General features: G+C 43.2%; 1 protein-coding gene across 2 annotated transcripts; it reads left to right on the forward strand.

Annotated features, from left to right (window-relative positions):
* Nucleotides 1-220: 220 nt before the first annotated feature.
* Nucleotides 221-17,318, forward strand: LOC120917133 (SPRY domain-containing SOCS box protein 3-like). Of its 2 annotated transcripts, XM_040328205.1 has the most exons (6): nucleotides 221-527; nucleotides 4,523-4,718; nucleotides 6,497-6,669; nucleotides 11,579-11,710; nucleotides 12,985-13,175; nucleotides 16,619-17,318. In XM_040328205.1, exons 2-6 carry the CDS (start codon nucleotides 4,696-4,698, stop codon nucleotides 16,817-16,819), a joined length of 720 nt encoding a protein of 239 aa, XP_040184139.1. In that variant the 5' UTR covers nucleotides 221-527; nucleotides 4,523-4,695; the 3' UTR covers nucleotides 16,820-17,318. The 2 variants fall into 2 exon arrangements, with proteins under 2 accessions (XP_040184139.1, XP_040184138.1); XM_040328204.1 differs by lacking the exon at nucleotides 4,523-4,718.
* Nucleotides 17,319-18,116: the final 798 nt, after the last annotated feature.

The raw sequence follows: 18,116 nt of genomic DNA on the forward strand, positions 1-18,116 counted from the left end.
TTCAGTGTCAGCTGTTTCTTCTAGAAATTCTTCTTCAACATCTTTAGAGCAAATATTTGCTACATGACCCTAAAGGGCAGAAAAGCCAGCCCAACCAGTTTTGTTTTAGGTCTTTCCAAATATGGAGAAGAATGTGGAGAGATCAGCAGGTCTTTTCACTACACTCCCCGCACATCAACAAGTGTGACCCAGGGAGGGGGGAATCTGCTCTGGAGTCACAGTGACTCAGTGAAGAGTGAATGTTGTCAGCAGTGTTGCTGAGTATATGATTGCAGAGAATAAGATCACTAGGTTAGGGTTAATGGGACAATGCCCGAGGGAGGGCACTGTCTGTTAGTTTACAGCTGGGCTACTTTGTAGCCTATCAGAGTGTTTTCTCTGAGGGGCTGGATCAGTTCTGCTGTCCTATTGGTGCAAACATGAACGCCTTCGCCAATGATAGGCGCAAGTTTCGATAACAACACAGGAGAAGCAACTCGAAGCAGAGTAATCATGAAGACTAAACAAGGACAACACACCGAGCCCAGGTAAGACAATATAACATTGGATATATGTCATTATATTGTCTACGCACGCTGAGCCCAGGCAATACAATATATAACATTGGATGTATGTCATTATATTGTCTGCGCACGCTGAGCCCAGGCAATACAATATATAACATTGGATGTATGTCATTATATTGTCTACACACGCTGAGCCCAGGCAATACAATATAACATTGGATGTATGGCATTATATTGTCTACGCACGCTGAGCCCAGGCAATACAATATAACATTGGATGTATGTCATTATATTATCTACACACGCTGAGCCCAGGCAATACAATATAACATTGGATGTATGGCATTATATTGTCTACGCACGCTGAGCCCTGGCAATACAATATAACATTGGATGTATGGCATTATATTGTCTACGCACGCTGAGCCCAGGCAATACAATATAACATTGGATGTATGTCATTATATTATCTACGCACGCTGAGCCCAGGCAATACAATATAACATTGGATGTATGTCATTATATTGTCTGCGCACGCTGAGCCCAGGTAAGACAATATAACATTGGATGTATGTCATTATATTATCTACGCACGCTGAGCCCAGGCAATACAATATAACATTGGATGTATGTCATTATATTATCTACACACGCTGAGCCCAGGCAATACAATATAACATTGGATGTATGGCATTATATTGTCTGTGGACGCTGAGCCCAGGTAAGACAATATAACATTGGATGTATGTCATTATATTATCTACACACGCTGAGCCCAGGCAATACAATATATAACATTGGATGTATGGCATTATATTGTCTGCGCACGCTGAGCCCAGGCAATACAATATAACACTCTATGTATGTCATGTATGTATTCTGTCTGTGCACACCGAGCCCAGGTAATATAATATAACACTCTATATATGTCATATTGTCTGTGCAAGCTGAGCCAAGTAAGGCAATGTAACACTATGCAGGTCATTATATTGTCTTAAAGGAGAAGTTCACTTTCTAAACATGTTACACCTGTATTTAGGGTGTAACAAGTAGCATGCATGCTTAGTATCCTCTCCATCCCTGGATTTCCTCCACACACCACAACAGAGACACACACACACACACACACACACACACACACACACACACACACACACACACACACACACACACACACAAGCAGGCAAGATGGATCCTCTCCCTAAACCTGTCACATTTTAAACTGCAAGGCTGTGCAGAGCTCCATTTATTCACAGGGATCTGAAAATGAATGAACTACAAGTCTCATTTCCCACCACAGCAGACAGCTTGTAGCTCTCAATGAACTACGAGGGTGCCGACGAGTCACAGACACTGCCTGCATTTCAGTAACTGTCTGCTCATACAGAGGTGCAGGGGCACCGGTGACAACCGGAGCGGTTCTAAGCCATTCTGAGATGTTCGGAAATACTTGTAATCACTTGGAAATACTCAGTTCCCGAGTGTTTCCCAACCTTTCCGAGGGTTTCCGAGATCAGTCAAGCTGTCCCAGAGTATTTCCGAGGCTCTCCGGCGCCCCCCCCACCACTGGCCACATGCAGCATAGCCATAGAAGTCAATGCAGAACAAATTATCATTGTTTCCATTGACTTCTATGGGGAAACTCGCTTTGATATGCGAGTGCTTTGGATTACAAGCATTCTCCTGGAATGGATTATGCTCGTAATCCAAGGTTCCACTGTAATGTGTTGAATAGTTTTGTATGTATTCTTTTGTTTCTGAGCATGCGTAGTCTTGCTCTTTTGATTTTTTTCCATATGAAAACTGTACTTATGAAACTAAAATCGGACGTTAAATTAAACATCCAACAAAAATGTTATAGTCTGCACATGCAGCTTTTGTCTGACAAAAAAAAAAAGCTAAAACCGACTGTTGAAAAACACAATACTAACAATCTGAAAATCGGCCGACAGCTCATCGAACAAATTTTTCCATCCGATTTTTGTATCGTGTGTACTGGCCTTAACGAGTCACATGACACCGGGGAGGGAAAATGGCTTATTGGACAATTTGGACATTTTCACTTAGGGGTGTGCTTCACTTCTTTTCATTACTGGTGCCACTTGGTACAGGAAATTAAAACATCTAGAAAGGGGACACGAAACGCGTAGGTAACACTTCTGATATCTCACACCAGGACCTGCACACCCTGGACCCAGGAAACAGTAGACTATAGAATTTTTCTCAGATTGTAACGGATTTTAACATTTCCATCCATGGATGGCAAATACAGTTTTTTCATATTCTTTTAAAACTGTGTTATATCCCATTATTTATACTCCATTAAGGCGCATTTAAAGTCCCACCCTCCCTTACTTTGAATTTATATTATATACCTTCTAGGGACGGTGCCTCTGTGGAAGTATAATCATTTCACGTCTACCACCACCCCTACATAATAATTTAGAAAGGGGCCATTTAAAACCTGACAGAGGTTCTAACCCTTCCGGTTCTATCCAAAAGAAACAAATAGCATTGGACGCGCTCTCTAGTTTTCCCTGTAATTACAATACAAAGTCATAGTTATATAGGGCCAGATTCACGTAGGGCAGCAGCGGCGCAACGTATCGTAGCAATTTTTCATCGCAAGTGCCTGGATTCACCAAGCACTTGCGATGAAAACCTACGCCTGCAGCCTCCGGCGCAAGGCGGGCCAATTTAAATGGGCGTGTGCCATTTAAATTAGGCGATTGAAATGGGCGTGTGCCATTTAAATTAGGCGCGCTCCCGCGCCGGACCTACCGCGCATGCTCCGTTTCCGAACTCCCGCCGTGCATTGCGCGCCGTGACGTCATTTTTTCGAACGGCGACGCACGTAGCGTAATTCCGTATTCACGGACGGCTTACGCAAACGACGTTATTTTTTAAATTTCGACGCGGGAACGACGGCCATACTTTATACAGCAATACGATTGCTGTGTAAAGTTAAGGCACCAAAAAAAAACTAACTTTGCGACGGGAAAGTAGACTAGCGGCGACGTAGCGAATGCGAAAAACCGTCGGGAATCGCCGTAACTCCTAATTTGCATACCCGACGCTGGTTTACGACGCAAACTCCCCCCAGCGGCGGCCGCGGTATTGCATCTTAAGATCCGACAGTGTAAAACAATTACACCTGTTGGATCTTATGGCTATCTATGCGTAACTGATTCTATGAATCAGTCGCATAGATAGAAACAGAGATACGACGGCGTATCAGGAGATACGCCGTCGTATCTCCACTGTGAATCTGGCCCATAGATCTTAACTATAACTGGCTGTTAACTTGTATGGATAAATGTGCACGAGCCACTTCCATAGGTCAAAACATTTAATATATACACATTAAAGAGGAGGTCCACCTAAAAAAAAAAAAAATACTGCAGCTGCCGACTTTTAATAAATGGACACTTGCCTGTCCAGGGCGCCCGCGATGTCGGCAGCCAAAGCCGAGCAATAGCTCAACTCTCGGCTGCCCCGCCGCCATCCTCGGTGAGGGAATCAGGAAGTGAAGCGTTGCAGCTTCACTGCCCGGTTCCCTGCGGCGCGTCCTTACTGGTCTCGGATGTCTCCTGGGACCAGTGTGTTTCCCAGAAGACAGCTGGGGGGGGGGGGGTTCAGGGGAGTGACTCCCGCGGGAGTCTATTCCCGGAAGTGGAAGGTGCCAAATGTGACACCGGAGGGGAGGAGGGTTCCGAAAAGCAGAGGTTCACTTTTTGTGTGGACCTCCGCTTTAACTCCAGTTATTGTGTTACTAGGGCAGCTAAATCTCTATTTCTGCTCAGTCACTATGTAAACCATCTCTTCTATCTATACTAATATTTCCACAATAGATGGCCCTTAGGACTCCAATCACACCCTGATGGCCGCTCAGAAGTGGACTATGCTGAACATATGCTGATCTGCCTGTCTGTGTTGTGGTTTCCTCTCCCTCCTCTGTGTTATCAACTCTTAAGGCATGTCACATGACCCGATGTCTTACTCAATTCTTTCATCAGCTTCTTCTCAGGAATTCAGCTCTTCTATGAAAAACCTTATATGTGCAGATGCCAGCATTTTACCACTTCCAGTTCAGACCGACTTTGGCATTCTCTCCTTATAGTGCCTAGTCACTAATTCAGATGATGGGCATGATAACCAGGCAACTTGCATTTTCAGAAAGGAGCCAGATATGGCATATTTCGCCAAACACAGGTTAACTAATTGCATTCAAAACGGTTATATTAAGTATGTAATTTCTAACCTTGTGTATTTTTCTGCAGGTTGTCTGATTGTGTGTGTGTGTATGTATATGTATTGTGACAGGAAGTCAGGTAAATCTGTGGGTGTTGTCACAGATGGGAGATACATTTCTGCCTTGTTTAGACAATACACCAATTGTTATTAGGCGTCGGCTGCAGAAGTAGCCAGAAAAGGTTTAAGGGCGTTGGAAAACTTCAGCTGTTCAGAATGAGGCAATTAAGGCCTCTATAAGTAATCCAGAGGATTACCACTGATTGCTGCACCTTGAGGCTTTCTGAGTGAAGGACTGCTGTGAGCTGACATACTTCTGAAGAGGTGAGGTGCAATTGATTTTTCTGTGTGATAAAAATCAAAAATACTTTGGTTTTTCTGCTGTATGACCAGCAGTGTCTGCCCAGCACTAGGCTGTGCCAGACTCCCTAGATAGGTTCCTGTGTGGTGAAGGTAGACGCCCCAAGTGGCCAGGGTTTATTTTATGTTTGATTTTGTTTATGCTGTTTGGATGCTTGCACTTGTTTCCAGCAATATGGAAGAATAAACCAAAATCGTTGTTTTCAACCGTCTTCGACTGCCTGTCTGTATAAATTCAGTGTGTAGTGAACCCATCCAAGGGGTCACACACCCCGCTACCGAGCTAACCCCTTACAGAGTGTGTGTGTGTGTGTGTGTGTGTGTGTGTGTGTGTGTGTGTGTGTGTGTGTGTGTGTATGTATGTATGTATGTATACACACACACACACACACACACACACACACACACACACTTATATCACAGTAAAACCTTGGTTTGAGAGTAATTTGGTTTGAGAGCGTTTGCAAGACAAGCTAAATTGAATAAATTTTGCCTTGATATACAAGCGATGTCTTGATATAAGAGTAGCGTCATGTCACAACTGAGTATAAAAGAGAAGAGAGGCGCCTCTAAGTGTAGCAATATGGTTACAATTAATGAAGGTACAACATTTAGCAACATATTGCTACACTTAGAGGCGCCTCTCTTCTCTTTTATACTCTGGAGCTCCTGCTGGATTTTGCTTCTAATTCCCTTGTGGAAGCTTCTATTGGTGGATGGACATTTTATGGTTACACAACCTATCACGTTGCTATAATATTTTTTATATGGACTATAAACTGAAGGACCTATGAATAAATGGTTGTGGAACGAATCATTTGAGTTTCCATAATTTTTTATGGGGAAATTCGCTTTGATATACAAGTGTTTTGGATTACAAGCATGTTCCCGGAACGAATTATGCTCGCAATCCAGAGTTTCACTGTATATATTATATATGAATAAAATATACATACACATATATGTATTTTATTTATTTTGGTTACTGACACACCGGCAAACCCAGTTTAGATAAAACCACCAGGATATTTTAGGAAATAAAATTATATATAAATAAAATAATTATTTTTAATTTTTTCCTAAAATATCCTGGTGGTTTTATCAGCTTTTACCTAAACTGGGTTTGCTGGTGTGTCAGTAAGCAAAATGAATATAAAAATACATTATTTCCCTCCCGGGCTAAAACTGCCCATACACTACACAACCTGATTGTACCATTTTTTTTTTTTTTTGAGTAATATGAAATAAAACCCAAAAAATCCATTAAATTTGTAGCAAACATGCCCTTGCACTGCACAGTTGTTGGTAGATGTAAAGAAGACTGTACAGATTGTATCCTTGCGACTTGTCAGTTTTCTTCTCTCTTTTTGTGATTCCAGTCTGTTTACCCTCAAGCCGCCCATGCCCCATGGATACGTGAAGGAGACTTGGCTGTGGGAAATGAATGGGCAGACTTCATTGGCAGAACTGTCCGAGTGCCATCGAGAAGTTTACTTCCACACTGACCCCGTTCTGGAGAGCAGTGGCACCGCCGGAGTACGGGGGGACACAGGTAAGGGGCACGTCTGGAGGTACAAGTCCCGGGCAGAGGATCCATCAGACCTCCAGTTAGGAACTCTAATTAATCTAAATGTATCTACACTGCAATATACACAGCTCTTTAGTCCCACCAGATGCATTTTTAATCAAGATTTATTTTTATAGCCTCAGTCACCTCTCTGCTTCTGCGGTTGTTAAAAGCTTTTGTGTGCCACCCATTCAGAATTACCAAAACATACCTTTTATTATTAAAAATTAAAATGCTTTCTCCACCACTATTTGGCCTTCCAAACTTTTATCCCTCAACTCTTTAATCTAGAGATTAGCCATCCATAGGATTAAGGGGGGTAATCCACAAAGAAGCGGCGCAACGTAATTTTTCCTATTTAAGTTACACCGCCGCAAAATTTCTACCTAAGTGCCCGATCCACAAAGCACTTACCTAGAAATTTTGAGCGGTGTAACTTAAATCCGGCCGGCGCAAGGCGTTCCTCTTCTCCAGGGGGCGATTCCCATTTAAATGAGGCGCGCTCCCGCGCCGGCCGTACTGCGCATGCTCGTGACGTCATTTTTCCGACGTGCATAACGTGAAATTACGTTACGTCGGGCTTTGTGGATTGCGATGGGACAATAAAGTTGCGTCGGGTAAAAAAAAAAAAAGATACGGCGCCCAAAAAAAATTTTTAAATTAAAAAAAAATTGCGTCGCTAGCAAGAAAGGTCTGTTTTTACAAGGTGTAAACAGTTTACACCTTGTAAAAGCAGCCCTAATTTTGCGTTTGCAAAATAAAACTTACGGAGAAAAAACGAAGCTGAAAAGCTTTGTGGATCTCCGTAAGTCCTAATTTGCATACCCGAGGCGGCATTTTGACGCAAAATGCCCCCAGCGGCGGATGAGGTACTGCATCCTAAGATCCGACAGTGTAATTCAATTACACATGTCGGATCTTCGTCCTAACTATGGGAAACTGATTCTGTGGATCAGTTCCATAGTTAGGACCAGGGATACGACGGAGTAACAGCAGTTACTCCGTCGTATCTCTTTTGAGGATTGGGCCCAAGATTTTTAACCCACATTAAAAAGAGTAACTCCACTTTTGTGGGGGGAAAAAAAATAGCAAAATAATAATAATATAGCATGTACAATTGCGACACAAGTCATTTTGTAATTAAATGTTATTAAAAATTACCTTTCCTTTCTTAATCTGCAGCTCTGTAATTTCTTAATAATGAAATTGTCAGGTCACCCGTGGCCAAGTGACAAGTGCACCCCGTTGGGGTCAGGGATGCACCACAGGGTAGTGAACCTTATAGCCGACTGCTGCTACAGAGAGGAAGCGTGAACCCAAGATCACCCAGGGCGCGGAGTCTAAGACCCAGCTTTGTGTTCACCAGAGCCTCTAGTGGTGAGGATTGCCTTGGCCGCAACTGGATCCAGGTCACTACCCCCGAGATCCCCTAGGTCTCACTCCGCAGGGAGAGAGGGAAGCAGCCAGCAGGACAAACGGTGGTGATGGGTAAGCCGAGGTCAGGGCAACAGGCAGACAAGGGCAACCGAGGACAGGCAAATGGTCAGGGGCACGGGCAAACAGAAGAAGACACTTGCAGACAGGAACTTAGCAAATGACACTGTTGAACAGCACTGCAGACCTGTAGTGCAACAGTTAATATAGACTTCCTGGGATGGCCTGGGTGGGGCCATACAGGAAGAGGAAGTGATAAAAAGGGAACCAGAACAGGGTCAGGCCTCTAATGAACAGATGGAAAACACAGGTAAGCTGCCAGGCTATTGCATATCCATGACAGAAATATGGCAACCTGGAGGTTTACAGAATGTGTACTGAACGCCCCCCCCCCCAAAAAAAATTGTAATTTCCTGCTTGTGCCATTGGCTCACTGATTTTTCCCAGAAATCTGCACTAAGATACAAATTAGATTTCAGCATCCCCTGCAGAAAAAAAATAATTTTTTGGCGAGATACTCCCAATAAAAAAATCACGTTTAATGGGATACAGACCCAGCAATTTGAGATGTTCAAAGCTTGGGATATTTTTTTTTATAACCTAACCCTGCTTTAAACTTCTCCACAACTTTATCCCTGACCCGTCAGGGGTGTTCCGTGGTCTTTATGATGCCATTTGTTCCCCAAAAAACTCTCAGGGCTTAACAGTACCGCTGTATTTATACCAAGATTAAATTACACACAGGGGGACTCTATTTACTAATTAGGTGACTTTTGAAGGCAATTGGTTCCCCTAGATATTAGTTAGGGGTATCAGAGTAAAATGGGGCTGAATAAAAATATACACCACACTTTTTTGTAAAAAAGTAAAAATAAAAACATTTATCATTTTCCTTTCACTTCACAATTATGTACCATTTTGTGTTGGTCTATCACATAAAATACATTTACGTTTTTGGTTGTAACATAACAAAATGTGGAACATTTTAGGGGGGTATGGATAAGTTTTCAAGGAACAGTGCAAGAATATCCCCCTTTACATTGGTGGGCAATTTAAAGTGGAAGTAAACCCTTCAATTTGATAGTTACAAAAAACAGTTAACATTCCCGGCATGCCGGAAATGCTAGCTGTCACATTTTGCTTGTGCTCTCAACCAAACTGTCAAACCATCCAATGGCTGGTTTCATAACGGGTCACATGTACAGCATTATGGCAGTTACAGATTAAACAGAGGTCAAGATGGCCGCTTCCTTGGCTGAAAACGATAGGAGGGTTTACTTCCACTTTAAAGAATACCCCCCTTTACATTGGAACAATTCAAGAATACCCCCTTTTTTATTGAGTCAGTGGGAAAAACACCTCCCATATAGCTAGTGGTCAGTTGGCAGAACCCATCCACCACCTCCATTGGTGGCCAGCTGGAAGACCCCCCCCCCACCTCTATTGATGGTCAGTTGGAAGAATTCCCCCCCACCCCCATTGGTGGTCAGTTGGAAGAATTCCCCCCCACCCCCATTGGTGGTCAGTTGGAAGAATCCCCCCACCTCCATTGGTGGTCAGTTGGAAGAATCCCCCCACCTCCATTGGTGGTCAGTTGGAAGAATCCCCCCACCTCTCAGTCAACTTCTGTACAACCAGTCTGATGTTTTTTTTAACTCATTCAGTGCCACTGGCAAGACTGATCATTGTATTCATACAGTGGGAAACTCTCAGAATACAATAGCGTGTGTTTTGATAGGGGGAATTAAATCTGTTTTCATTTAGACCGCTGGTTGAACGAAAACAACAAACATATCATCTATGGCTTGCCTTTTCTAATTGAATGACATATGATGTACAAAATACCATATGTTACATGCATTGGCGTAAAATGTGCAAGTGTAGAGCCAAGCCAACCTTAAAAAGGGTATGTAAAAAAACCTAAAGCTGACCATACATTGTGCAATCATATTTGTACAATTTTACTTTAGATTTACCAAAAAACATATAACATGAGGTCAAACCTAAACAACACTTTACATTTTATTTAATCAGGCATGCCTTTGCAATACATAGTTTAATGTAAATCTAAAGGAGATTGTACAAGAAAATTGTATAATGTATGAAATTCCTGTTTGACCTGATCTACCATTGGAAGCATTTTGCTATATCTGTGAGCTGATAACTTCCTGTGCTCTCTGCCTGTGCTGTTATCGGTTGCCCTGTTCGGACTATCTTGTGGAGAAGGGTGGAGGGCTTTGGTCTCACCCAGTGTCTGTTTTTCTGATACAGTAGAGTGAGTTGTGTGTTGACATCCTAGAAACCAAGGGCCAGATTCTCAAAGGGCTTAAGACGGCACAACGCCATTTGCGCCGTCGTAAGTCCTAATCTGGCCCAGCGTATCTATGCAACTGATTCTTAGAATCAGTTATGCATAGATATCCATTAGATCTGACAGGCGTAAGGCTCTTACGCTGTAAGATCTTAGATGCAATTTTTTTTCCCGCCGCTAGGTGTCGCCGATGTCGTTTTCCCCTTCGTCTATGCAAATTAGCTACTTACGCAAGATTCCCGAACGTACGCGCGGACGACGCAGTGAATTTACGACGTTTCCGTAGCATTTGCGACGCGTAAAGTTGCCCCTGCTATATGAGGGGCAACCAATGTTAAGTATGGCCGTCGTTCCCGCGTTGAAATTTTAAAAAAGTACGTCGTTTGCGTAAGTCGTCCGTGAATGGCGCTGGACGCCATTTACGTTAACGTCGAAACCAATGACGTCCTTGCGACGTCATTTAGCGCAATGCACGTCGGGAAATTTTGGGGACGGCGCCTAATTTAAATGATCCACGCCCCCTACCTGGATCATTTGAATTAGGCGGGCTTGCGCCAGAGAATTTACGATACGCCGCCGCAACTTTACAGGCAAGTGCTTTGTGAATCAAGCACTTGCCCGTAAAACTTGCGGCAGCGTAGCGTAAACGAGATACGTTACGCCCGCACAGTTTTACTCCAATCTACGAGAATCTGGCCCCAAGTGTGTTACTGACAGAATCATCAGATAAAGAGAAAGGGGAAAAAAAAAAACTTGAACGCAAAAAAAAAAAAAAAAATGCAGATACTGTATTTTAAAGGACTGGTAAGCTGCAATATATTCTGCTCCATTCAGTATTTAGGATAGAGCTACATGGGCAATATTAAATAGCTCCGTTACATTACTAAAATCTCTAGAGGTTAAAATAGAACTATAGATTACCCAAAAAAATTTTTTATTTTTTTTGAGCAAGGGAGGGTTACAACCCCTGCCAGATTTTTGTCATCTGTGTCCCATTGCAGAGATTTCCCTTCCTGTCCCATAGCCAAACAGGAAGTGAGAGGAAATCCCTGCAAATCAAGGGAATTTCTTGGGGGAAACTAGTGTTCCCATAGGAACACTTCTGACTTGCTTTTTGTTATCCCTCACATGAATGATTTCCTCTTACAGGCTTCCTACAAGGTGAACATTACTGGGAGGTAGAGTTCCTGGAACCACCCTCTGGACTGTCTGTTATGGTTGGTGTTGGGACTGGCAGAGCTGCACTGCATGCTGGGAGTTACCAGTATGTTAACTTATTGGGCAAGTTATTTCATAGGACTTTTAATTTTTTTTTATCTGTTTTCTAACTTCCAGTGTTAATTTTGGCAGGAAATTTCAATTTAGTTTTAGCCTTATCACTAAAATGGCATTTTAGTTTTAGTCCCATTTTAGTCTTCTGCAATTGTTTTAGTCGTATTTAGTCGACTAAATCTACAGTACATTTTAGTCGACTAAAATGTCCTACGTTTTAGTCGACTAAAATCTAATGGGTGTAATTAAATTGTAATGCATTAGTTAACATTTCTCTACAATTTCCAAACTCATTATATAGTGCTGGAGTGTTATTATTTATGATATTCAGGTAGGAACATGCACTAGACCAGACCAGTATTAATATTGAAGTCAAATTTCTGACTAAAATCGCATTTTGGTCCCATTTTAGTCTTTTATCTAAAATGGCATTTAAGTCCTATTTTAGTCATCTCAATTGTTTTAGTCCTATTTTAGTCGACGAAATGAACACTGCTGACTTCTAGGCTAAAATACTAACCTCCCAATCCCTTTGCACTACTAAAAAGTAAATACTGTATTTTATTTCAAAAGGATTACCGTATTTATCGGGGTAAAGCACGCACCGGCGTATAGCGCGCACTCCCAACCTAGAAGGGAAATTTCAGGGAAAAAAAAGAAAATACTTACAGTTTGAATGCCCCTCGTCGGTGTCTTGCCCGGCGTCCATCGGTGGCCTTGACCGGTCCGGGGTCCGTCTGCGGCCCTGGTGGTGTCCTCCCCGCTTCTCCCGCGCTGTTTTTGAGCCGATCCCCGCGCTGTGTTTGAATGCTGCCGCCGACATATACCGAGTGCAGTACACTCGGGCACGCTCGGCTCCTCTCGCATAAAGGCTAGGAGGCGGCACAGGGCATGACCGCGAGCGGAGCCGAGCCTGGCCAAGTGTACCCGAGTGTACTACGCTCGGCATATGTCGGCCGCGGTCAAACACAGCGCGGGAAGCGGGTATCGGCGTATATCGCGCACCCACGATTTCCCCCTGATTTTAAGGGGAAAAAAGTGTGCGGTATACGCCGATAAATACGGTAAGCCTGGACAGCCCTCCAGATCAGTTGCTTTTCTAGGACACACCAGCATGTCCATTCATACCATCTGCTCAAGCTTCACGATTATTTATTCTAGGCTTTCCATATAAATACTACTGTCAGAAAACCAACCACAGGGGAGTGTGAAGATCTAAATCTTGCCTTTTGTTTCTCCATCTACACACCAATCTGATCTTAAAAATGTGTATTTTTTTTCAGGAATGGACTCAGAGAGTTGGGGCTTGTCCTATAAGGGCACAGTGTGGCACAATGGCATCAGCAAACAGTACACAGAACCGTTCTACGAAGAAGGCACTGTGATTGGTGTACACCTAAACATGGAGGAAGGGACGCTGACTTTTTACAGGGACAGACAGAGTCTAGGCGTGGCCTTCACAGGGTTATACAAGGTAGGGTAACATGAAAAGCAGGCACAACAAGAAATACAACCACATTACCGCTAAGTAACAGAACTCTATGTTGGAGAAATGTCCCAGCATGCTTTAAAGTGTAAATTAAATGCCTGAGGCCAGTGTTAAAAAAAAAAAAAAAAAAATCACAGAAGCAGCGCTTTTTCTGTATTACTATTTATCAACATAACAAAAGTGACTTACATATGCAGCGTTCCATCTTTGTTTTCATATGGTTCTTGGTACATCAACAACCTGCAAATTATAAGATATTCGGTGTATAAAGGGCTTGTAAAATGAGCAAACAGATGAGCCATATATGGTCCAACCCTCACTAGTATGTGACCAACCATCATTAGCGGATTTCAGAGTGTGTAAATAAACTAGCATAAGCAGGTGATGAAAGTGCCGCCATTCTCCTGTATCCTGGGTGGAAAATTATCTTTTTTTTTTTTTTTTACGTTTTCAAATAAATATGAAAGCTACTACTGCCGACCTCTCCTGAAAATAATAGCTTTCTGTGGTCATGGTTTCAATAATGGTTTTGTTGGCCCAAAGCAAGTATACGGATAAGTAATTTAGACTTTTACTCAACTTCCATTTGTTCCCTATATGTGGCAGCAAGTTCATCAGTCAAGCCTCGTACACAGGATCAGTTCACCCGATGAGAACGGTCTGAATTAAGTTTGTCATCGGTCAACCGATGTAGCTGACTGATGGTCCGTCGCGCCCACACACCATCGGTTAAATAACCGATCGTGTCAGAACGTGGTGACGTAAAACACAACGACGTGCTGAAAAAAATGAAGTTCAATGCTTCCAAGCATGCGTCGACTTGATTCTGAGCATGCCTGGATTTTTAACCGATGGTCGTGCCTACTAACGATCGGTTTTGACCTATCGGTTAGGAATCCATCGGTTAAATTTAAAGCAAGTTGGCTTTTTTTTAACCGATGGTTAAAAAACCTATGGGGCCCACACACGATCGGTTTTGACCGATGAAAACGATCCATCAGACCGTTGTCCTCTGGTTAACCTATCGTGTGTACGAGGCCTTAGACAAAGAATGGGTTAAATAGGGTGACAAATGTGGCCATCTATAGCTCCCCTCTAGGTACCACTCATCGGGACTCCGCAATAAGGACATATGTGGGTACATACTTCTTATGGGCTAGGTAACATTTGTTCTCACTGTAGATTGTTAAGTCAGATACCCACAGGTCATTACAGGCCATTACAGGCACCAAAATGTTCAAAATCAACTGGATTTTATTGAGTTTGATGTGTTTCCAGTACTTTACTGTTTGATGTCAAACTACAAATGGAAACTTATAGTAAAATATCCACATGAAATGACCAGGGGTTTGTGAACACTTACAGGTGATACTCGAAAAATTTGAATATTGTGCAAAAGTTCATTTATTTCACTAATGCAACTTAAAAAAGTGAAACTAATATACGATATAGACTGATTATATGCAAAGCAAGATAGTTCAAGCTGTGATTTGTCATAATTGTGATGATTATGGCTTACAGCTCATGAAAACCCCAAATCCACAATCTCAGAAAATTAGAATGTTGTGAAAAGGTGCAATATTCTAGGCTCAATGTGTCCCACTCAAATCAGATAAGCCATAACACCTGCAAAGGTTTCCTGAGCCTTTAAATGGTCTCTCAGTCTGGTTCAGTAGGAATCACAATCATGGTAAAGACTGCTGACCTGACAGTGCAGAAAACCATTATTGACAGTCTCCATAAGGAGGAAAAGCCTCAAAAAGATAATTGCAAAAGAAGTTGGATGTTCCCAAAGTGCTGTATCAAAGCACATTAATAGAAAGTTATGTGGAAGGGAAAAGTGTGGAAGAAAAATGTGCACAAGCAGCAGGGATCGCCGCAGCCTGGAGAGGATTGTCAGGAAAAGGCCTTCAAAAGTGTTGGGAACTTTCACAAGGAGTGGACTGAGGCTGGAGTCAGTACATCAAGAGCCACCACACACAGACGGATCCTGGACATGGGCTTCAAATGTCGTATTCCTCTTGTCAAGCCACTCCTGATCAACAAACAATGTCAGAAGCGTCTTACCTGGGCTAAAGAAAAACACACCTGGTCTGGTGCTCAGTGGTCTAAAGTCCTCTTTTCTGATGAGAGCAAATTTTGCATCTCATTTGGAAACTAAGGACCCAGAGTATGGAGGAAAAATGGAGAGGCCACACTGCAAGATGCTTGAAGTCCAGTGTGAAGTTTCCATAGTCTGTGTTGATTTGGGGAGCCATGTCATCTGCTGGTGTTGGTCCACTGTGCTTCATTAAGTCCGGGGTCACCACAGCCGTCTAGGAGATTTTGGAGCACTTTATGTTTCCTTCCGCAGACGAGCTTTATGGGGATGCCGACTTAATTTTCCAGCAGGACTTGGCACCTGCCCACACTGCCAAAAGCACCAAAACCTGGTTCAATGACCGTGCGGGATTGGCCAGCAAACTCGCCTGACCTGAACCCCATAGAGAATCTATGGGGCATTGCCAAGAGAAAGATGAGAGACATGGGACGAACAATGCAGAAGAGCTGAAGGTCGCGATTGAAGCATTCTGGTCTTCCATAACACCTCAGCAGTGCCACAGGCTGCTCGCTTCCATGCCACGCCGCATTGAGGGGCCCAAACCAACTACTGAGTACATATGCATGCTTCTACTTTTCAGAGGTCCGATATTGTTCTATGTGCAATCCTTGTTTTATTGATTGCATGTAATATTCTAATTTTCTGAGATTGTGGATTTGAGGTTTTCATGAGCTGTAAGCCATAATCATCACAATTACGACAAATTACGGCTTGAACTATCTTGCTTTGCATGTAATGAGTCTCTCTCATATATTAGTTTCACCTTTTAAGTTGCATTAGTAAAATAAATGAACTTTTGCACGATAGTCTAATTTTTTGAGTATCACCTGTTGCTGGAGATCCCATTCCAAAACATGGGCATGAATATGGAGATGTCTCCCCCTTTTTTGGCTGTAACGGCTTTAAAAGATTTCCGATTGTCTTTGGGCATTTGTGCCCTTTCAGCCAAAGATCTGAGATACTGAGATCAGCAATTGATTATCTGGCTTCCAATCAGCATTCTAGTTCCTCTCAAAGTATTCAGTGGGGGGAAGGCCACTTGAGTTCTTTGTGAACCTGGGTTGTGCACAAGGCCACAGTCATGCCGAAACTGAAAGGACTTTTTAAAACAAACGTGGCACAAGGTTGGAAGTGCACAATTGTCCAAAATATATTTGTATACTATACCGTTAACAGTACCGTTCACTTAAAGACACCAGAACTTAATCTTTCTGAGCAGTGTCCATTTTCCTTTAGCTATAAAGTGTAGGTGTGATGGTCAGGTGCCACCAAACTTTTGCCATTATAGCATATGTAGTCATCTCACCAATGCTGTTTTTTCCCCCAGGTCCAGCACCCCTTGTATCCAATGGTCTCTTCTACCAGCCCAGGAACCGAACTAGCACTAGGATTGCGCTGCTGCAGTCTGCCCACTCTGGAGGAGCGATGTCTCAGCACCCTGGCTCGGAATTTGACACAAACAGACTCGGTCGATCAGCTCCCTCTTCCTGCCATTGTTAGATGGAAGCTAAAAAGTTGGAACAGTTAAGATGTCTTTAAGGCCTGAACTGTACCCAAAGAACTGCTGCTGTGTGATGTGCCAGAGGTCATGACAGAATGCCCACGTTGTAAGCCAGGACAAGATCTTTGTTTAAAACCGCGTTGAAAATTCTTGAAAACCGCGTTGAAAATGCAAAGAACATTTCAAGAAAACAATGGAGAAAAAGTAAAACACACTGGGGGGGGGGGCCTATACTTGGCCTGTTAAAAGCAAACAACTGTTTCCGCCATTACCCTGTTAGAGATGAATAATAAGCACGCCTAGTCGCTGGAGGTGATGGTTATCCTGCACACCTGCTAATTAGTTCCTCTTTAGTGGAAAAGAGGAAGAAAGACGTGGCTTCACGTGCACCACTAACACCTGCAGACTGAATCAAGAGAGGAATCAGGTCCCAGCAAAGCGACACTTTTAGGGTGGCCATAAATGCATAAATTGTCATGGCCTTCAGAACATCCTGAATTGGAATTAAAGTCCAACACCAGCTATCTTTTATTCTTTTGGGTTAGCGTGCAAAAAACATCAATTGCAGCTACTGTGCCAATCAAACGCAGCCACTGTGCCGCTCAAACGCAGCCACTGTGCCCATCAATTGCCGCTACTGTGCCCCATCAGATGCTGCCAGTTTGCCCGTCTATTGCCGCTACTCTGCCCCAGATGCCGCCAGTGTGCCCCATCAGATGCCGCCCGGAACTTACCTGTCTCGGAGCGGGTCAGCGGCAGTCTCCTGCACGTCCTCCATGTCTTCCGTCCTCTCTCAGGCGTCCAATCACAGTGCCTGACGTTTCAGCCAATCAGGTGACCAGTAACAGACCCGGCAACCTGAGGTGGATTCAGTGTTAGCAAAGTGAATTCCTTCACTTTGCTAGCACACAGATGAGTGAACAGCGAACGCCTAGCATGGCGCCCGCTGTTCACATTTTTGGGTGCCTATGGCTCTAATCAAGTGCTTCCAAAAAACCACCCCCGCCAGTGAATTCAGGTGTCCGTCCTCTAAAAAAGGGGCCTGCACCCTTTATGGACGCACCGCCACTGGTCATCACAACAGTTAATGAAGGTGAATCCCCCACTAATAGGGAACCAGACAGCAGTAAAACACATTTGCTAGTAGTGAGTGGAAGGATTAGAACCATTCGCGATTTCATTGCAGTCTACGTGCCAGAGGTGAGATTTTTCTTCACTTCCTCTCCATATGATGGGTTTCAGACATAAGAGGAAGTTAGGTGGGGGAAACAGTTATTTAAACCTGACTGATCCTTGTCCACTCTATTTTTTAGAGTTCATATTT

This window comes from Rana temporaria, chromosome 11 (assembly GCF_905171775.1).
Source record: "Rana temporaria chromosome 11, aRanTem1.1, whole genome shotgun sequence".
Lineage (NCBI taxonomy): Eukaryota > Metazoa > Chordata > Amphibia > Anura > Ranidae > Rana > Rana temporaria.